At 45.2% G+C, this 21,951-nt stretch overlaps 1 protein-coding gene across 3 annotated transcripts; it reads right to left on the bottom strand.

Annotated features, from left to right (window-relative positions):
- Window positions 1-375: 375 nt before the first annotated feature.
- LOC118379842 (endothelial lipase) lies at window positions 376-18,363 on the bottom strand. Of its 3 annotated transcripts, XM_035766843.2 has the most exons (11): window positions 18,241-18,338; window positions 18,083-18,127; window positions 12,509-12,690; window positions 12,166-12,345; window positions 10,591-10,702; window positions 10,080-10,304; window positions 9,509-9,751; window positions 4,519-4,639; window positions 1,831-2,061; window positions 1,342-1,449; window positions 376-1,187 (listed from the first exon to the last, which is right to left on the bottom strand). In XM_035766843.2, exons 3-11 carry the CDS (start codon window positions 12,629-12,631, stop codon window positions 1,172-1,174), a joined length of 1,359 nt encoding a protein of 452 aa, XP_035622736.1. In that variant the 5' UTR covers window positions 12,632-12,690; window positions 18,083-18,127; window positions 18,241-18,338; the 3' UTR covers window positions 376-1,171. The 3 variants fall into 3 exon arrangements, with proteins under 3 accessions (XP_035622736.1, XP_035622733.1, XP_035622737.1); XM_035766840.2 differs by having other exon boundaries at window positions 18,083-18,363; XM_035766844.2 differs by lacking the exon at window positions 18,083-18,127 and having other exon boundaries at window positions 18,185-18,363.
- Between the last annotated feature and the right edge of the window lie 3,588 nt (window positions 18,364-21,951).

Raw genomic sequence — 21,951 nt, 5'->3', positions numbered from 1 at the left:
CACTGTAACACAACTAAAAGTAGCACCGTCAATACCACTGACCCAGACAAGCAAAGGAATCTGAAACCGTGGCAACCGTACTTCCAGGCCTCAGGAAGGCCGTACGCAGACGTTAACGATGTTGAAAACAAGTCTTTTCAGCATCGTGGTTACTGAACATCTGGGAATAATGATCTGATTTTTTTGGGTTACGCAATTGTCATACTTAAAGTAGAACCAGAACTTAAAGTAGAACCGTAAAGTAAAACCGGACATCAAAACCTCTGCAGTAATTTCAACTCCTCTTGACTTTGAGGATGAACCAAAGAACCAGCCTTTAAGGTCATGCACCTTGGTCATCTAGCTGATGAAAAACACCCCCCAAAAAAAGAATGCGATTTCTTCCCATTTCAATTTTATTTTTTTACATTATATACATAAACAGAGCCACATATGGGTGTACATCGAAATAACAATAGCAACATGTTGTACAGAAGTAGGGTAGCAAATTTCAGTTAAAATTTCCCCAAATTCCCAGAAGGAATATGACCGGACACCGAAGGGACTAACAAATCCGCAATCATCCAACCAAGATTTCTAGAAAATTTTGCAACCCTACAAAACACAGTGAAAGATCAAGTGCATGTAGCCCAGTCACGTCCTTCAGTTTTACAGTGTAGTCACATTAAGCTCGCTCTAACCAATAGGCACGCTCATACCCTTGGTCACGCCACACACACACACGCAAACACATTCACTCAACCACAAACACTGCAGAGGAAATTATTCAAACAATGTGCTCGATAAATAACCATGGTCTTGCAGTGCTTCCAATTCAGAAAATTAATACAAATATACAGTAAAGAGACTAGATTTGTTGGGGGGGTAATGTCAGATGGATAACACAACCGTTTATTTTCCGAGTTGAACAGTCTCTGTACAAAGAAAAACTCAGGGAATTCTCAGGTCCTGACAGACGGCACGTGAAGCCTCCCGCCGTCCCATTGGCCAGAGCCCAGAGTCATGTGACCACCAGTAAACATCCAGGTGCATCCCAAGTCCAAGGCCTCCCACCATGTGCTTATCACTCCTCCAATCAAAGTGCTCATATGAAAAGGCGGGTCCTTACAGACATGCCTTCCGACTTTAGGTCCCATGCCATTGGTGCGTTGATTGATGAAGTGCTGAATCCTTATAAGTTATGCAACCTGTCAATGCAAGAGGACCGGTCAATATGCTGGATTGACTAGACATGTATCCATTCATCTAAGGACCTTGTCTAATGGTTTAAAATACAATTCTGTATCTAAGAATTAGACACCGTTAGGGAACGCTACACTAAGTGAATGGACTGTGCTGTACCTTTTTTTACTTGGTTTGACCTCCCAGCCATCACGACACTTGACATACGTGATGACCTGTCCTGGAGAGATCTCAGTCACTGAGGGGTCCTGGGCACAGAATGTGAACCTACACGAGCACAAACCAGTAAGTGAAACAAGGAACCGATAACACAACGTTGAGGAGCAGATTAGATGCTAAAAACCAAATGATTGTTAAACAAAAAAAAGTGAAAATATAAAAAGAGAATGTTTAACGGCAAGATGCATTTGATTCAAGACTAAGTGACTCCATTTCCTGAGTTTTAAACAACGGCCGTTTGAGTGAGAGCATTATCAAATCAAAGACAGCCCACTCTGCTTGGTGAACTAACCATAGAAATACAATTTCTAGAATGGAAATCCCAATTCTGAACTTTTTTTTCCCCCATTCTATGGAACCAACCACTCATTGAATGGTATGTGGGGAAAAAAATAAAATAAAGCCAACGCTTTCTGCCTCCCAACTTACTTCTTCTGAGTTTCTCCACACTTGACACGGATCCTACGGACCTCCAGCACCTGGTTGATGGGCGTGCCGGTGCGGTTCCAGGACCAGAAGGACTGCTTCATGTCCTTCCAGATGGACCCTAGCGACTCGTTGGCCCCCTCCCAGCTCAGACGAATCTTCAGCAGATCCCCGATGTCGTCCTCGGTGAAGACCAGGAAGGTGTTGGTCAGGTTCAGACCCACTTTGTTTGGACTGGCGGGGGAGAGGGAAACAAAAAGGTGTCGATCACAGGTTGTTAAGGATACAGGTATCCTTAGAAAAGGGGGTACTAAGACACGTCACCCATGGGCATACACTACCCACTGTATTTTTGGTTAGTTAGCCGTATTGAAGTAGGCTAGTCTAGCTTAGGAGTGTTTTTGGTTAGTTAGCTGTGTTGAAGTAGGCTAGTCTAGCTTAGGGGTGTGTTTGGTTAGTTAGTTGTGTTGAAGTAGGCTAGTCTAGCTTAGGGGTGTGTTTGGTTAGTTAGTTGTATTGAAGTAGGCTAGTCTAGCTTAGGGGTATTTTTGGATACTTATTATTTCTTTCCTTGGGTCCAGCTCAGTCCCTTTTCCTGCCCCACCTTCTACCGTGTGTTTATCAAATAAGCCATGAGTGTTTGAAGGTAGATTTAAGTTGTCTGTGCTTATTTTCGTTCTCACGTTTTTTTATTTCACCTTTATTTAACCAGGTAGGCAAGTTGAGAACAAGTTCTTACAATTGCGACCTGGCCAAGATAAAGCAAAGCAGTTCGACAGATACAACGACACAGAGTTACACATGGAGTAAAACAAACATACAGTATAAACAAGTCTATATACAATGTGAGCAAATGAGGGTTACTTTGTCACTAATATAATTTGCATTATGAGTTGTTACGAGTCTCGATACCATCCCCCCCCCCCTAGACTGCCGGGCAAAAGGGATTTGTAAAGGTACCTATAAAGGTAAAATGTATATTTGCCCCATTTCCCAAGTATACATATAAGTGTGTTTTATACGCAAGTGTGAATTGGGAAAAATTTGTTTTTTTTATTAATATCCCAAAGGGTCACGGCCAGGATCAGCCATTATCAACTTGGGTTAAGAGTCTGCCGCAAGAGCACCGAATTTTCTACTTGTCGGCTCGGGTATTCGAACTAGAGACTTTTTGGTTGCTGGCCCAAAAGCTTTTTAAGTGGGTGAATTCCGACTAGAATTAAGCATAACGTAAAAATAAGGTAAATCCCTTGTTATACTCCTCTCTATGAGTTCAAACCTTTACCTTAAGCAGCAGAAGCTAATTCTAGTACTACTATCATCACTCTTCACCTGCTATTCGTGTGGTGGAGAGCACTGAAATTAAAAGGTGAGGTCAGTGTCAATGCTGTATTCTGCATCACTTAACAACCCCAGTTGTAAATAGAAATCTACATGCACTGTAATTTACCCATTTGGAGAAGGGAGTCACAGGAGGAGGTTGGGGGGAAAAAGAAAAAAAAAAAATATTCGGGGAGGATGGGCTCGTGGTAACAGCTAGAGCAGAATAGTATCAAATGCAGCCAACACATGGTTTCATGCCATTCCATCCACTCCGTTCCAGCCATTATTATGAGCCGTCCTCCCCTCAGCCGCCTCCACTGGTGGAAATGCATAGCAATTTTAGATTTATTTTAGACATACGAATTATTTTAGATTATTTTCCTTATGATCCCTGGAGACGAATGTGAAACCAGTCATTTGGAAGCAAATTGAAAATCTCCTCAACATGGCGTGAATTAGGCTAGAAGTAGCTGTGCCGTTATTCTGAATTTTCACAGGTGAAGTTGAGACACAAACTAGGCTTCTATAAAACCTGCAGAGTTGTAACACGTGAAAACTTTAGCCACCGTAAGCAATACCCACATACAAGTATAACTATCACGTTATTTTCCTTGAAATTTGAAGCCCACATAATTTCATTCACCTTTCGTCTGTCACAGTGTAGTTGTCCCTGAGGGTCACTAGCGATAGTGGATCATAATAGGCTAACGCATCACAAGCTGTGCAATAATTTGGGACATGTAACCCATTTGAATCATTATGGAATGAAGACCATACCCAGCAGTTTAAACCTGGAGCACGGTTCACGACAACAAGACCGCCGCCAAAACAGTTCCATGATCACTGAAGATTATTACTGGTCAACCCCTATTGTACACTGCTCATCTTCCAATATTTCATAGATTGAACTTGAATATGGCAATCTACAGGACGACTCAAAACCACTATTTTGGTGCGTAAAGTTATTTCTTTGGATTCATAAGTTCCTAACCTAAAAAAACTAGCTACTATTGAGTTGGAGCTGAAACAGACAAATATGTCCATACATTTTAGTGAGTGTCAGCAATTTTAATACATCTATTTTGTAAGTACACCGTATTTAAAGGGCTGGCATTAGATCAATCGGGTTTTCAGTACATTTAATGACAACCCATAGAAAATCTGTTTGCCAGCAAGTGGAAAGGGTTTTCATGGGTTGAATTAAAAATGTATTCAGAGCGCACAAGGAAAGCTTATTTACAAACCTGCATAAGGCATGTCTGAATACCAACTACTAAGTGCCTAGGAAAGGTGTACATTTCCTAAGTCTAAAATCAGGTCCCAAACCGCTAGGCTACCTGCCACTGAGTAGAGAGCAGCAGTACTCACAAGTCTACATGCAGGTCATCGGTGTCGTTGTGAGCTCCATACAGCTTGACGTGGAAGGTTGGGTCAGCATCATCAGCCTGCTTTCTGTTGAACACATGCATCTTCATCTGATAATGGATGCCTAGGAGGGACAAACAAAAACGGCAAAATAAATATCACAGGACAGGGACATAAACAGGAGCTTTACGACTACAAGGTGTGACTGAGTCATAAAAAAATAAAGAGTTCAAAGATAAAAATCGCTTGGCTACTGATCAAGTACTGATAAGGTGCGTTATGTTTAAGTGATAATGTCCGAGAAGCCGGTGTCTGGAGGATATTGTCGCAAGTGTTAAGCCCGAGAAGTAGAGAAACTGTGGCAATACACGTTCCACAAGGCACCACTTTAGCATATTGAAAGGACTGATATTATGCATGCATTTATACCATTTCAGCCTTCCACAAGATAGTCCTGAACCAAATCTAGGGTTGCAACCCTAACCACCTGTTCGTTCACTTGCCAGAGACAAGTTAAGTCTCGTTATAGATCTATGGACATCACCCAGGCGTACGGTCTAAATATTGCGTTGCAATGACGGCTGGCAACATTCTTATCCCTCGCTTGCTAGCAATAAAAACATCTGCTAACTGTCATGTCAAACAGTGCAGCCAGAATAACAGAAAAGTAGCGACATGCGTTTGTTTAAGCTGTTTTCTATAACAATGAGCTAATGGGCAAAGTCACCTGGCATAGAGCATTCACTTCCTAGCCAGGTTACTATTCAGAGGAGCTAGCCAACACAAATCACTTCAAACTGAAATGACAGAAAACTAGCTGCATCTCTTGTTTTTCTATTGAATTATTTTTGTTTTGACACACTGAACAAAAATAAGTGCAATAATTGCAAAGATTTCACTGAATTAGAGTTCATATAATTATTTTTTAAAGAGATCAGTCAACTGGAATAATATTCATTAAGCCCTAATTTATGGATTTCACGTGACTGGGAATACAGATATGCATCGGTTGATCACACACCTTAAAAAATAAAATAAAAACATTTAATGTAGGGCTGTGGCTCAGAAAACCAGTCAGTATCTGGTGTGATCACCATTCTCCTTCACATAGAGGTGATCAGGCTGTTGATTGTGGCCAGTTGAATGTTGTCCCCACTCCTCTTCAATGGCTGTGCGAAGTTTATGGATATTGGCAGGAACTGGAACACGCTGTACTACACGTCAATCCAGAGCATCCCAAACATGCTGAATGGGTGACCTGTCGAGTACGTAGGCCTAGGAAGAACTGGGACACTTCCAGGAATTGTGTACAGATCCTTGCGACATGGGGCTGTGTATTATCATACTGAAATGTGTGATGTGGCAGATGACTGGCACGACGATGGGACTCAGGATCTTGTCACGGTATCTCTGTGCATTCAGAATTAACGTCGAAAATTTGCAAATGGTGTCATCTGACTTATGCCTGCCCATAACCACACCACGAGGCACTCCGATCGCAATGTTGACATCAACCAGGGTCTTGACCTGACTACAGTTTGCCCTTGTAAACTACTTCAGTGGGCAAATGCTCACTTTTGATGGCCACTGGCATGCTCTTCGTGGATGAATCCAGGTTTCAACTGCACTGGGCAGACTGCATGTACGGCATTGTGTGGGCAAGCAGTTTGCGAGGACGACGAGCACCCAGATAAGTTCCCAGAGACAGTTTGTGAAATATATTATATATATATATATATATGGTTGTGCAAACCCACAGTTCCATCAGCAGTCTGGGTGGCTGGTCTCAGATGATCCCACAGGTGAAGACTGATGGAGGTCCTGGGCTGACGTTGTTACGCATGGTCTGTGGTTGAGGCCGGTTGGACGTACTGCCAAATTCTCTAAATTCTCTTAAAAAAACGACATTAGAGGAAGTTTATGGTAGAGAAAGGAACATGAAATAATCTAGCAACAGCTCTGGTGAACATGCCTGCAGTCAGCATGCCAATTTGTGCACTTCCTCAACTAGACATCTGTGGCACTGTGGTGTGACAAAAACGGCACATTTTAGAGTGGGCTTTTATTGTCCCCAGAAATTCTCAGTAACAGGGATCGAAACAAAATCGGAGAGAAATAACTTTTGTGCATATGGGAAACTTCTGGAATCTTTTATTTATATAAACATCCATACGGAGCTAAAGGGTAGAGTTGCCACTTAAGGAGCAGGGCTCTAAACCGGAAGCTTATGAGAAATCCCGCTATGCCTGCCGATGAACCATCAAACAGGCAAAGTGTCAATACAGGACTAAGAGTCAAACCTACTACTCCGATGCTCGTCAGATATGGCAGGGCTTGCAAACTATTACGGACTAAAAAGAGAAGCCCAGCTACGAGCAACAAGTCTACCAGACGAGCTAAATGACTTCATGCATGAGTCAAGGCAAGAAACACGCATGAGAGCACCAGCTGTTCCGGACGACTGAGATCCCACTCTCGGTAGCCGATGACTTTTAAACCAGGTCAACATTCAAAGACGCAGGGCCAGACGGATTACCAGGACTTTTACTCAGAGCAAGCGCTGACCTACTTGCAAGGTTCTTCACTGACATTTTCCACCTGTCCCTGACAGAGTAAAATAAAATTACGCACAGGAGATTAAGCGAGAATTAAGACATCTGAGTAGTAAGACATGTATAAAAGCAACAGATACCGTTAATAAGAAGGGGCTAGAAGTAACATATATGGTGAGCTACCGAGTGGCTAGGACAGGCAAACCACATACTTATTGTGTTACTCATTTCTTCCTGCTGTTGCATATATGGCTGGGACAATGCTGGGGGAAAAGGCCCCCCCAAAAAACTACAGACAATTTCACAACACTTCAGTGACATATCAGGAGATGTTTTGAAACAATTACTGCTTAGTATACAAGCCAATGAATTATATGCGTTACAGCTGGATGAGTCACCCGTGGCAGGCCTGGTACATGTCCGTTAGGTTTATGGGGGGTTGGCAATTAAGGAAGACATCCCCGGCAAACCAGGGCAACATGAGGATTCTTTTAAGTACTGAACAGCTTTGTGACATCAAATGGACTTGTGTGGTACAAAATTGAGGCTAAGAAGTAGGAGCTTTTTTCTGTCTGCATTAACAAGGACAACATGTCTTTCCGTCATTGCATGCATGATTACCGTGCAAAAGAACTCAAGCTTACACATACACACACAATGTCACATGTGATATAGCGAAGCACCTGAGGTGGGTGCGCAATTACTTTCCCGAAACAGACGAACTGGATCCGTTATCCCTTTCATGCCCTGCAGCCAGTCCATTTGACCACGATCTGAACAAGAGCCTCATCGAAACAAGTGGTTCTGAAAATGGACTTTAAAAATCAGAAGCCACTGTCAGATTTCTGGCTAGAGCTGCACTCAGAGTTTTTTGCCACGGCAAGTTAAGACACCTGAGGCCCGTTGTAACCACGTACCTATCAAGAGTGTGGATTCTCAGCCCTCAATGAAAACTAAATACAAGATTGCAGAGTTACAGGCATCCCTTCAAGTACAACGTCTCATTAACCAATTTGATGAAATTTTTTTTTTTTTTTTAATTAAAAATCAGGTTGTGTGTGTAAGATGGCAAAATAACTGATTATTATTTGTGCCCTGGTCCTATAAAAGAGCAGTCACTTCCCACAAGTCGGGTTGTGAAAAAACCCTCAGTCTTATATTTAATATTTAAATGCATAGTATGTAGCAGCATAGCATAGCAGGCACTCAATGGCAAAAAACAACAGAGTGTGCCGACCCTGGTGCTATAGAGGGGGTACGCAGCTGGAGGTTGACTGTTTGAAGGGGTACAGGACTATAAAAAAAGAAGTATGGGAACAGACCAACTCCAATTCACATACCGCAATCTGTATTGTACTCCACACTGCCCTTTCACACCTGACAATTAAAAAGAAAAAAATTAGACCTTTATTTAACCAGGCAAGTCAGTTAAGAACATATTCTTATTTTCAATGACTGCCTGTTCAGGGGCAGAACGACAGATTTGTACCTTGTCAGCTCAGGGGTTTGAACTCGCAACCTTCCGGTTACTAGTCCAACGCTCTAACCACTAGGCTACGCTGCCGCCCCGAAGGCAGGAACAACTACGTGAGAATGTTGTTCATTGACTAATCAAATCCAATGTATTTATAAAGCCCTTCGTACATCAGCTGATATCTCAAAGTGCTGTACAGAAACCCAGCCTAAAACCCCAAACAGCAAGCAATGCAGGTGTAGAAGCATGGTGGCTAGGAAAAACTACCTGGAAAGGCCAAAACCTAGGAAGAAACCTAGAGAGGAACCAGGCTATGTGGGGTGGCCAGTCCTCTTCTGGCTGTGCCGGGTGGAGATTATAACAGAACATGGCCAAGATGTTCAAATGTTCATAAATGACCAGCATGGTCAAATAATAATAAGACAGAACAGTTGAAACTGGAGCAGCAGCACGGCCAGGTGGACTGGGGACAGCAAGGAGTCATCACGTCAGGTAGTCATGGGGCATGAGACTACAGCTCAGTGTTCAACACCATAGTGTAGCCAGTCATAGTAAATAAGAATTCTAACTTTTTTAATTAAAAAAAATCCCTTGGTGCCCACAAAGCTCATCACAAAGCTAAGGACCCTGGGATTAAACACCTCCCTCTGCAAAAGGATGCTGGACTTTGATTTATATTACACAAGTGCGAAAACCCATCAGTAGAGTTGAAAATGGGTCGGGACATGGTACACTGCATTTGGTACATGGGAAATTAACCAAAGGGTCAAGGTATGTGCGCCATGTCATCACAAAGTCAATTAGATGAAAAACGGTTCTCTGGTGGGAAAATACACGTTATTTTTATTCAAAATGTAAGACTATTTGCATGAAAATCTGTCAGGTGGAAACCAAGCCATGCGGTTGAGGGAAAATGGCTAAATGTGAAGAACAGCATATCCCCCAATTAAAATAATCCCCAGCTCACCTCTGTAGGGTGTGACAGCACGGGTCTTCAGGTACATCTTACAGTTGCTCCTCTTCCTCATCTTCTTGGTGTTGTAACCAATGTTGTTGCAGCGGTTCTTGCGGCAGCTCAGGCAGATGCCCTTCTTGAAGCGTTCGGGGTCGGTGCACTGGTAGGCAAGGCTCGTGTACTCGTTGTTCATCAGCGAGTCCACAAACAGGAGCACAGCACGCTCGTGTTCACACTTAATCACATCCATGAAGCCTGAGGAGGAAAGAGTTAACAGCACTGATAAGCAACAGCTAACCAGTCACATGACAAGCAGCCAACTCCCATCTAGCCAAAGAACAGCAGAAAAAAAAGTCAGTTAAACTTGGTACAGCACTGCGTTTAGTGGTGCGTCCCAACAATCTCTCCTTCCACCCAAAGTGTGCACTTGTTCACTTCCCTTCATGGATTTGAAAGGAAATGACTGGTGTATGGAAACTCCCTCTAGGCTATGCCTACACCAATCCAATGCTTTTAGACTTGTGGTGGGGGGGGGGGGGGACGACGACACACCCTCAGTGACTTCTTCCTGTGTGGTACTCACTTCCTCCAGCTGTACTGGTAAGCATCTCACGCAGGGAGCAGCCTGGCTGCACATCTCCACCGTTGGGGTAGATGTCAATGTCTCCGATGGGCTGCTGGATCCCAATGCTCATACCCAGTGCCTCGCGCGTGTACGTATGCAGGATGTCCACAAAGTCGGCGTCGTCCGATGAGAGGCGCTTATCATCTCCCACCCCCTCAAACATGGGCCCTGCCGGGTCTAGACCTATAGGAGAGATGGGAGAAACGGGAACGTCTCATTTGGTGGACAAGACAGGTGTGTCTAAGATCTATAGGCATACAGCCACAGCTTAACAGTCAATACACCGTGACTATAGCCACAGCCATCACTCCATGAAGACATGTCGATGGTAAGGTGGTACTAGTTTCATACTTCACTATATTGAGTTTGATTTAAAGGGGATTGGCACCGTTACAAAGGTTCAGACCACTGCCTGTTCAGAGTCTTGAGGAGCAACAGTGAACGAGGTCATAAACCTCCCACAACTTACCCGTGATTCTGCCAATAGTCCCTCGCACAGATGTTCCGGCGTAGCCCGCCACATGGGCCCCCAAGCTGTAGCCAATCAGGTGCACATTCTGCAAGGGCAGCTGCTGTTCCTCCTATCGGATACATGACAACCAACATCAGCTGCTGCCACACAAAGGCCCTCAGCCAATAGCAGTCAGTCATTCCCTGGGCACCAGCAAATCCCAGTGGAGATAATGAGGTATCAGAATACGTTCACGCCCTCCCTTCATTGCAAAAGCACTTCCACCCTCTGCTTGTCTCAGAAGGCAGTCTACCCTCTTACCCACAGCCTGAACCCTGGGCTTGCATGTCAGCGGTGTCCTGGCCTGTTAAGGGGACAGAGCCTGGCCTGAATGTATCCCAATACTGTCTAATAGCCTCCTTTCCCCTTCAGCACATCTGAACAGATTAGATGGATAAAAAGCAGTACAGTGGATTGGAACCACACCCAGTCTCTGCTCTTAGTGGAAGTCACAATGGAGAGACACACACTAGGTCACACAGCAGTTGACTCGTGATGAGAACGAGACCCATTGCAAACTAGACAGAGGACAACTCTTCCCCAAGAGCATCTGGAGAGTTCCCATATGACCAAATGGGAAAATACAGAAATACCCACAACTCCCTCATTAGAATTCACAGGATACCAGGAGTTCCCACCAACACCTGAAAACACTGCCAGCTGTTCTGTTCCTGAAGGAAAAGTTCCCAGCCAGCCAATCCTGCACATCACCACTACTGTAGTCAGCGCTGGACTGGAAAGGTATTGGAATACTCAGCTGCCAGTTAACCCACGGTTCCTAGGCCAGTTAACCCACTGTTCCTAGGCCAGTTAACCCACTGTTCCTAGGCTGTCATTGAAAATAAGAATTTGTTAACAGACTTGTCTAGTTAAATTAAATTTTTAAAAAAGGTACAAATTTTTAAAAAAAGTTGCAATTGTTACAAAACAAGTAAAAGAAAACATAAAAACCGAGATGACTGCGTTGAGTAGCCACTAGGCTACGGCCTCATTTCAGTCAATACGTTTCATGTGTACCAAGGTGTGCCCAGTCTAATTTAGTGCATTATTATGGGGTAAGCATCATAAACCGCCTCAATATTTGCAGCCATAAGCAGTAATCTCTCTAAGAGCTGATCCATTGTCAGTATTGTAGAATAATAATAAATGTTAAGGTAAGATTTGAGTGGAGAAGGCTGATCCGAGAGCAGCGTTGCTATTCTTTCGATCCCATCGGTAGATGGTCTACCGATGCATTTAACGAACTCTACATGATTGGTTTGGTAAACACATTTTTCTTTAAATCATTTTTAACAAGAAGTTGGCTCTTAAATAACGATGCAACCGCTACGATCGTAATGCTACAGTTATATCGCAACTGGAAAGCGAGGCCCTGTCCTACATCATTTAGATAAACGTCCGAGAGAAAAACACATCACCCCTTATAGTGTCCTATGAACACTGTCAGTACATGTAAGCTTAAAGATCAATGTATTCAACAGGCCTCCTCACTGATACTGCAATGTAATAGACCGCTGAACAACCAAATCACACCTGGAGCCAGTTAATGGTGGTGGCGACACTGAGGCCAACTTGGTGGGTGTGGTTGACCGCGTCGGGGTAGAGCTGGTGGGCCATGGGAAGCCAATCAACGATGACCACGTTGGACTCCGGTTCTCGCTGCATCATGGCCGCCACCAGCTTCTGCATCCAACTCTCAAACATCCCACTCGTCTGTATAGGAAACAGCAAATCGGTGATCGTCAAACTTACACACACACACACACATTTAAAGAGCAACCCTGTGCCTAAAAAAATAAAAATAAAACACAGCAAAGGCTCACTAAAGCAACCTGTGACAAAAAAGGTAGACGAGGGGACAAGGAGTGTGTTTTACCGTCCAGCCGTGGATGATGAAGAAGGTCTTGGCTGTGGTGTTGAAACCACACTCCTGCAGACTCCTCTTCTCGCCAGGCAGAAGGACACAGCCGTCCACGTCGAGATTCAGGCTCTTCCTCATGTTGTACGTGATCCGGTCATGGATTGCCTCGTCGTCGTAGAGCACTTTGAACTCCTCATCTAGGGAGGGGTGAGCAATAAGAGGGCATTAGGATGAGCAATATCTCTAGCTGCATGGAAAAAGATTTATAAAAAAAATATATATATTACATTTTTTTTTTTTAAAAGAGTACTTCAGCCCATCTTAGGTTTACAGTTCAGCGGGAGTCACCTTCAGAGCCTTGGAATACAACATGTAGGGAGGTACCTATATACCCTCACATGGGGTGTCCCTCATTTCAAATCAAACATGTTATTACTGTCAGTTGTAGCAGCAGGAACTACACAGGTTTTTGGGGCGGCAGGTAGCCTGGTAGTTAGTGTGTTGGGCCAGTAACCGAAAAGGTTGCTAGAGCAAACCTGAGAGCTGACAAGATAAAAGAAAAAAAGTTCTGCCCCTGAACAGGCAGTTAACCCCACTGATCCTAGACCAGTTAACCCCACTGATCCTAGACCAGTTAACCCCACTGATCCTAGACCAGTTAACCCCACTGATCCTAGACCAGTTAACCCCACTGATCCTAGACCAGTTAACCCCACTGATCCTAGACCAGTTAACCCCACTGATCCTAGACCAGTTAACCCCACTGATCCTAGACCAGTTAACCCCACTGATCCTAGACCAGTTAACCCCACTGTTCCTAGGTCGTCATTGTAAATAAGAATTTGTTCTTAACTGACTTGCCTAGTTAAAAGGTTCAAATAAAAATGTAAAAAACAATAGTATGATCATTATACAAGATTCCTACAAACATTACACTTGAATAATCACTTTTAAAGATTTTTTTTTTACATAATCAGCTTGTACCCCTAGCAGAGCTCACATTTGTCCTTATTGTGAGGAGGGCGGCTCTACCAGTCAATCGTGCTCGTTTATGAGTCGTGTTCGAGGCACCTCATTATTTCAGCTTCAGGTCTCAATCATTTGATTTGCTGCAGTTTCGCATTAGTCTAGGAACATTGCGTTCGAGAGGTTTAGGATGATTACGGTCACATCCACTGTATAGTGGACTTTATGAACCTATAGGAGGAAAGCATCTGTGTCAGCATCACTCCTCCCATGGAATATCCCCACAGCTGGGCTCAGTCAAGGCCCACATCTGATCACTTATTTGGCTAAATTATTAGCCATAGTTTACTCTATCGATACAGCAGTCTTAAAAAATGGACTGCTACCGCGAACCCAACGTTATGACGCTAAAACATTTAAACTCCTCACTCCAGTTGTTCTGTCCTCCAATGAATGCTGTGTGTACCGATTCAAATTCTAAATTTGCACAAGAGTCCAACGCTCACCATCATTGCAATGGATTGTCGGTCTGCTGGGGGGGCCATTGGCTGCCACCTGCCCTCTATTGAGGTCGGTCTGCTGGGGGGGCCATTGGCTGCCACCTGCCCTCTATTGAGGTCGGTCTGCTGAGGGGGCCATTGGCTGCCACCTGCCCTCTATTGAGGTCGGTCTGCTGAGGGGGCCATTGGCTGCCACCTGCCCTCTATTGAGGTCGGTCTGCTGGGGGCCATTGGCTGCCACCTGCCCTCTATTGAGGTCGGTCTGCTGAGGGGGCCATTGGCTGCCACCTGCCCTCTATTGAGGTCGGTCTGCTGAGGGGGCCATTGGCTGCCACCTGCCCTCTATTGAGGTCGGTCTGCTGAGGGGGCCATTGGCTGCCACCTGCCCTCTATTGAGGTCGGTCTGCTGAGGGGGCCATTGGCTGCCACCTGCCCTCTATTGAGGTCGGTCTGCTGAGGGGGCCATTGGCTGCCACCTGCCCTCTATTGAGGTCGGTCTGCTGAGGGGGCCATTGGCTGCCACCTGCCCTCTATTGAGGTCGGTCTGCTGGGGGGGCCATTGGCTGCCACCTGCCCTCTATTGAGGTCGGTCTGCTGAGGGGGCCATTGGCTGCCACCTGCCCTCTATTGAGGTCGGTCTGCTGAGGGGGCCATTGGCTGCCACCTGCCCTCTATTGAGATTGGTCTGCTGAGGGGGCCATTGGCTGCCACCTGCCCTCTATTGAGGTCGGTCTGCTGAGGGGGCCATTGGCTGCCACCTGCCCTCTATTGAGGTCGGTCTGCTGAGGGGCCATTGGCTGCCACCTGCCCTCTATTGAGGTCGGTCTGCTGAGGGGGCCATTGGCTGCCACCTGCCCTCTATTGAGGTCGGTCTGCTGAGGGGGCCATTGGCTGCCACCTGCCCTCTATTGAGGTCGGTCTGCTGAGGGGGCCATTGGCTGCCACCTGCCTTCTATTGAGGTCGGTCTGCTGGGGGGCCATTGGCTGCCACCTGCCTTCTATTGAGGTCGGTCTGCTGAGGGGGCCATTGGCTGCCACCTGCCCTCTATTGAGGTCGGTCTGCTGAGGGGGCCATTGGCTGCCACCTGCCCTCTATTAAGGTCGGTCTGCTGAGGGGGCCATTGGCTGCCACCTGCCCTCTATTGAGGTCGGTCTGCTGGGGGCCATTGGCTGCCACCTGCCCTCTATTGAGGTCGGTCTGCTGGGGGGCCATTGGCTGCCACCTGCCCTCTATTAAGGTCGGTCTGCTGAGGGGGCCATTGGCTGCCACCTGCCCTCTATTGAGATCGGTCTGCTGAGGGGCCATTGGCTGCCACCTGCCCTCTATTGAGGTCGGTCTGCTGAGGGGGCCATTGGCTGCCACCTGCCCTCTATTGAGGTCGGTCTGCTGAGGGGGCCATTGGCTGCCACCTGCCCTCTATTGAGGTCGGTCTGCTGAGGGGGCCATTGGCTGCCACCTGCCCTCTATTGAGGTCCTGTACGACTCCAGGGCAAGGAAGCTTGCAGTAAAGATAACCATTGACTCCTTACGCCAAAGATTGACCTCAGGCAAACAGTTCAGGTCAAGCGCGACCAGTACCTCCCACTACTTGAACAGTTACTTCCCACGTGCCATGGTAATCAACAGTCCACCTGGTCCTCTCATCCATGGACTTTCCACCATTTACACAGTACAGTCATCCCAAAACTACACATATCTTCCAGCATACTCTTATCCAGAGCCAATTAGGGTTTAAGTGCTTCATTCAAGGGCACAGATTTTCCCACATTAACCTTAATGGTCAATCACGGTGTGCTAGTAACCTACTAGGTTACCTGCAGCTTAGTGTTCATACTATATCTGGATCTGTGGAAATTCAGCATGTATACATTTTAATTTGTGGCAGCATCAATTCACAGGTCAAAATCCTGTACATGAGAGTGGATTTGGTGGATAAAGCAGATTCTGACATGCTAAACTCGGGGTTCTGGTTTGTCAGTTTACATTGTATTCTTGGGGACTGATTATGTACTCCATGAATGGTAGCAGATTCTCCCTTCCGTGCCTTCATATACAGTAGCATTAAACATGTATTGCAATTTAGCTAGCTAGATGTTGCTAGCTAATTTGTACTGGGATATAAATATTGGGTTGTCATTTTACCTGAAATGCACAAGGTCCTCTACAATTCATCCACAGATAAAAGGGTAATCTAGTTAGTTTCTAGTAATATCTCCTCCTTCAGGCTTCTTCTTCTGACTTTATATGGCAGTTGGCAACCAATTTTAAGGTGCATTACCACCATCAACTGGACTAGAGTGTGGACCTCAGTTCATCTTTCAATCACTCAACTGGGTATATGTGCCTAAAAACCAATGAGGAGATGGGAGAGGCGGGACTTGGAGCGCATCAAGTGTCACAAATAGAAACAAGTTCTAGTTTAGCGCCTGGCTACGCGAGAGCAGTGTAGATGCAATGATTGAATAACACGCATGTTTACATTTATTTTGCAATACTCGCAGGTGGTCAGCATGCGTGTCCTGATCGCGTCTGGTGTGGGTGTACAAAAAACATGTGTGCAATAGCAGACATGCACACCCAGTCTGGTCAGCATGTTAAGAGCGTTTGCAAAAACAAAATATTGTTTCAAGCTGTCGCCTTTAAAAATAGCAAGATGCAACGCTCTTCTGTAAATGATCAAATGGGGATTAGTAGTTTGCATACAACACAAGTCTACTCAAAATCCTCCTGTGCCCCTCCAGACTACCATCAATGTATCAGCGCCACAGGAGATTAGAAAACAGATTAAACTTGTAGATTGTAAACTCATTTTTCACCCCAGAAAGGAATTGGCATAATTTTACACCCATGCCACACGTCGCTGTTCCCTGGCATTAGAGGTAAAAAAAAATAAAAAATAAAAAATAAAAAAAAAGTGTTAGCATATTGAAGGTGTTCACTTAGTTCTTCCATTCACTGCACCAGATTGGTGAAAGCAATATAGGGATACCGACCAAGACCTGTGCTTTTCACCCCCCTTTAGCATCTATCCTATGTATAGAGTATAGTGCACATGGGGGCTGCTGAGAAGCAGCCTTTGGCAATCCCTCTGTGAAGGCAACCTGCTACTATTGTACAGACAGTGTATAAAATGTAGGAATGCACTGTAGTTTACAACTGCTCTGTGACAGTATCAGTTGGCTGTACAGACAAAGCCAGCTGCCTACTATACTGCAATATCTCGGCACTCCAGAATTCTCCTGCACTTCTATTCCATATGGCCTTGAGCTCTTACTGACACGCTTTCACGCGAAATACCGGAAAAGTGAAACTAAAGACGTTAAGTGTCAAGACAAATACTATAGTCTGGATTCGTTAAGAATTTAAATTTGACTGCCAAGTTTGTATGAATTATTCTCCGGAACAGGATAGTGGAATAATAATGGACATCAGATAAGTGTTTTTTCTAAAATGAAACCAAACTTATCATTTTGATTGATTACAGATTTGTAGAATAAGCCAACAGCACCGGCCGGGCACTGCGGTTCTCGGTAAAACGCGGAGTCGTCGGAAAAATCTCAATACCAAATAGAACCACGAGATGTGACGTCTCGTCCGCTTTTTGCGCCACATCACGAGCACTCCAAGGACACGTATCTCACATGAAAATCCATTCCCGTTCATCCCGGTCTCCATTATCTCACCACTTGATCAATGCAATCAAATCAAAGATATGCTGTGCTAATGGGGGTTAAATTGAAAATTAACTCCGATTTCCATTGAACCTGCTTCTTGTCTGAATGACCCTTTACTCATGGTGTGTAGCATATTCCCCTTGACTCATTCTTCTAGTGGATAGCCTAATATTAAAAATAAAAAAAAATGTAATGTAGGCTTTCCGAATAGGCTATGCCAATTTTCCCCAAACTCAGACCTCGGTACCCCAGGGGGTGCACGTTGTGTATTGTCCCAACACTACACAACTGATTAAAATTATCACAGCTTGATGACTAGTTGAATCAGCGGTGTAGTGTAAAGCAAAAACCAAAACGTGCACCCCTAGGGGTGCGAGGAACCAGTATGGGGAAACCCTGGATTGTGCTGTTAAGTGTCAATGAAAGTCTAATTAGATTTATTTCTTACCTTTGAAAAGTTCGTTGTCTTCCACTCCCGACGCAAAGAGCGCAACTGCACAAAGTAGGACAACCCACAAAGAAAAAGTTAAATTTTTCATTTCTTTCTCACGCAAACAAACGTGAAGTCCGTCGATGTAAAGATAACCGGCTCTTTTGAACAGTTACTCGTGTGTTCGGTGAGTTTATGTCCAATGATCCAAGTATCAGCGAGACTGTTGTTCGTGTACGCAGCCTGAGACCAGTGAGAGTTGAGTGACCTGGAGTCAAGTCGTTCATTAGAGATTTAAATAGTTTCTCCTTTAGTCGTCTGATCATCGCCAGAGCGCTATTTGAGGATTCAAGGCTTGCAATTGGTCAAGCACAATTTCTTTACGTTTTAAAGGCGTGGCGAAGAATTCATGAATGAATTTGTAGTAGCCTCACGTTGTCATTTAAACTATTTTATGAGCGGTCTCTGAAAACAAACAATGCCACCATGTGATCCGACCATTGTATGGCTCGGATTATGCGGAGTACACAGATTAGACTACATTGAATAGAACCACTACAGTTAAGCGTGGACGACAAGTGCCAATACCGCAGTCACAATCTGTAGGCACCACAGCAGCACTATACTGTCTGGACATTTACAAGTCAAACTGGACCTCTAGTCTCTCATTCTTTTGGCATTTACTCCATAGTAATCTCTCATGTTTAGATGCTTTATTTAGTTGACCGTAAAAACACTGAGCAAGTGATCTGGTAGACAAATTTCTTTTACTAGCCTATTGTGTTTCAGAGAGGAAATGTCATTAGTGTAATCGATGATTACATTTCAATTGTGTGACTTCGCGTTGCATTCAATATTGCCTGGAAACCAGAAATTGAATCGCATAAAATTCTTCTTCGGGAACGAGCGTTTGAATCGGTAAAGTTTCCATTCACCAGAATGGTGAATTAAATGATATGTCAAAGTACTTTACGGTTGTAGGAGAACTCGGTCTGTTTGGCGGTAGGTATGTGAGACAATATATCCACGGGAAAGTATAAATTAAATCAACTTTTCAAAACGCTGGTACTGCGTTCATATGTCTTTAACCTCGTAAACACGTTCACGAACTCGGCAAATAAGCATGCATCTCCGGCATGTATTTTTTTTAAAACATTGTGCGCATGCTTCAGGTGATAGAAATTGAACGCACTAACAGCGCTTTAAAAAATTGATGTAACTATACTTTCCTGTGGATATATTGTCTCACATACCTACCGCTAAAAAGGACCAAGTTCACCTACAACCGGTAAAGTGCTTTAACATATCACGTTATTCAACATTCTGTCGTGTAGAGCTGTGAGCGGAAACGTTTCTGATTCTAACCTTCATTTCTGCCCGACAGAATTATATCAAATCAAATCAAAGTTTATTTGTCACGTGCGCCGAATACAACAGGTGTAAACCTTACAGTGAAATGCTTACTTACAGGCTCTAACCAATGGTGCCAAAAAAAGGCATGTGTGTGTATGTGTGTGTGTAGGTAAGTAAAGAAATAAAATAACAGTAGAAAGACATCTGAAAAAAGAGTAGCAAGAAACATGTTAGTCAGGCTGATTGAGGTAGTACATGTAGGTATCATTAAAGTGATACAAGGCTTCATAAAGTGAGCAAGGCTTCATACAGACACCTGTTAGTCAGGCTGATTGAGGTAGTATGTACATGAATGTATAGTTAAAGTGACTAAGCATATATTTTTTATTTTTTTATTTAACCTTTATTTAACCTTTATTTAACCAGGCAAGTCAGTTAAGAACAAATTCATATTTTCAATGACGGCCTAGGAACAGTGGGTTAACTGCCTGTTCAGGGGCAGAACGACAGATTTGTACCTTGTCAGCTCGGGGATTCGAACTTGCAACCTTTCGGTTACTAGTCCAACGCTCTAACCACTAGGCTACGCTGCCGCCCCAAAGCATATTGGATAGAGAGCAGCAGCGTAAAAGAGGGGTTGGGGGGCACACAATGCAAATAGTCCGGGTAACCATTGGTTACCTGTTCAGGAATCTTATGGCATGGGGGTAAAAACTGTTGAGAATCGTTTTTGTCCTTGACTTGGCACTCCGGTACCGGTACCGCTATGACCATTTTTAGGGCCTTCCTCTGACACCGCCGGGTGTAGAGGTCCTTGATGCCAGGCAGCTTTGCCCCAGTGATGTACTGGGCCGTACGTACTACCCTCTGTAGTGTCTTGCGGTCGTAGGACGAGCATTTGCCCTACCGGGGTGAACAGGCAGTGGCTCGGGTGGTTGTTGTCCTTGATGATCTTTATGGCCTTCCTGTAACATCGGGTGGTGTAGGTGTCCTGGAGGGCAGGTAGTTTGCCCCCGGTGATGCGTTGTGCAGACCTCACTACCCTCTGGAGAGCCTTACGGTTGTGGGCGGAGCAGTTGCCGTACCAGGCGGTGATACAGCCCGCCAGGATGCTCTCGATTGTGCATCTGTAGAAGTTTGTGAGTGCTTTTGGTGACAAGCCGAATTTCTTCAGCCTCTTCTTCACGATGCTGTCTGTGTGGGTGGACCAATTCAGTTTGTCTGTGATGTGTACGCCGAGGAACTTAAAACTTACCAATATCACGTTATTATTCAGGATACTTGAGTATTCTATTTTTGAGTTGGCATATAAGTGTAACGGATGTGAAATGGCTAGCTTAGTTCGCGTTGGTTCGCGCTAAATACCTCAAGCTGAACCTCAGCAAGACGGAGCTCCTCTTCCTCCCGGGGAAGGATTGCCCGTTCCATGATCTCGCCATCACGGTTGACAACTCCATTGTGTCCTCCTCCCAGAGCGCTAAGAACCTTGGCGTGATCCTGGACAACACCCTGTCGTTCTCAACTAACATCAAGGCGGTGTCCCGTTCCTGTAGGTTCATGCTCTACAACATCCGCAGAGTACGACCCTGCCTCACACAGGAAGCGGCGCAGGTCCTAATCCAGGCACTTGTCATCTCCCGTCTTGATTACTGCAACTCGCTGTTGGCTGGGCTCCCTGCCTGTGCCATTAAACCCCTACAACTCATCCAGAACGCCGCAGCCCGTCTGGTGTTCAACCTTCCCAAGTTCTCTCACGTCACCCCGCTCCTCCGCTCTCTCCACTGGCTTCCAGTTGAAGCTCGCATCCGCTACAAGACCATGGTGCTTGCCTACGGAGCTGTGAGGGGAACGGCACCTCAGTACCTCCAGGCTCTGATCAGGCCCTACACCCAAACAAGGGCACTGCGTTCATCCACCTCTGGCCTGCTCGCCTCCCTACCACTGAGGAAGTACAGTTCCCGCTCAGCCCAGTCAAAACTGTTCGCTGCTCTGGCCCCCCAATGGTGGAACAAACTCCCTCACGACGCCAGGACAGCGGAGTCAATCACCACCTTCCGGAGACACCTGAAACCCCACCTCTTCAAGGAATACCTAGGATAGGGTAAGTAATCCTTCTCACCCCCCCCCCCTAAAAAGATTTAGATGCACTATTGTAAGTGGCTGTTCCACTGGATGTCATAAGGTGTATGCACCAATTTGTAAGTCGCTCTGGATAAGAGCGTCTGCTAAATGACTTAAATGTAAATGTAAATGTAAATAGCGTTTCAATCGGTGACGTCACTTGCTCTGAGACCTTGAAGTAGTGGTTCCCCTTTGCTCTGCAAGGGCCGCGGCTTTTGTGGAGCGATGGGTAACGATGCTTCGTGGGTGACTGTTGTTGATGTGTGCAGAGGGTCCCGGGTATGGGCGAGGGGACGGTCTAAAGTTATACTGTTACATAAACATAATATCCCGTTTACAATAACCCGAAAACGTTTATGAGAAACCCGGATAAGATGCCTGGTATTGCTGATCTAAAACGGGATGCTGTGGCA

The sequence above is a fragment of the Oncorhynchus keta genome, chromosome 25 (assembly GCF_023373465.1).
Source record: "Oncorhynchus keta strain PuntledgeMale-10-30-2019 chromosome 25, Oket_V2, whole genome shotgun sequence".
Lineage (NCBI taxonomy): Eukaryota > Metazoa > Chordata > Actinopteri > Salmoniformes > Salmonidae > Oncorhynchus > Oncorhynchus keta.
The sequence above is the reverse complement of the archived record's forward strand: the minus strand, read 5'-3'. Positions and strand labels throughout refer to the sequence as shown.

Coding starts and splice junctions, on each gene's coding strand:
- LOC118379842 (XM_035766840.2), bottom strand. CDS start 18,173: ATGAAAAATTTAACTTTTTCTTTGTGGGTTGTCCTACTTTGTGCAGTT. Junction 10,703..12,165: donor CCACCATTAACTGGCTCCAG/GTGTGATTTGGT, acceptor TGTATCCGATAG/GAGGAACAGCAGCTGCCCTT. Junction 4,640..9,508: donor TGCTGTCACACCCTACAGAG/GTGAGCTGGGGA, acceptor TGTCCCTCCTAG/GCATCCATTATCAGATGAAG.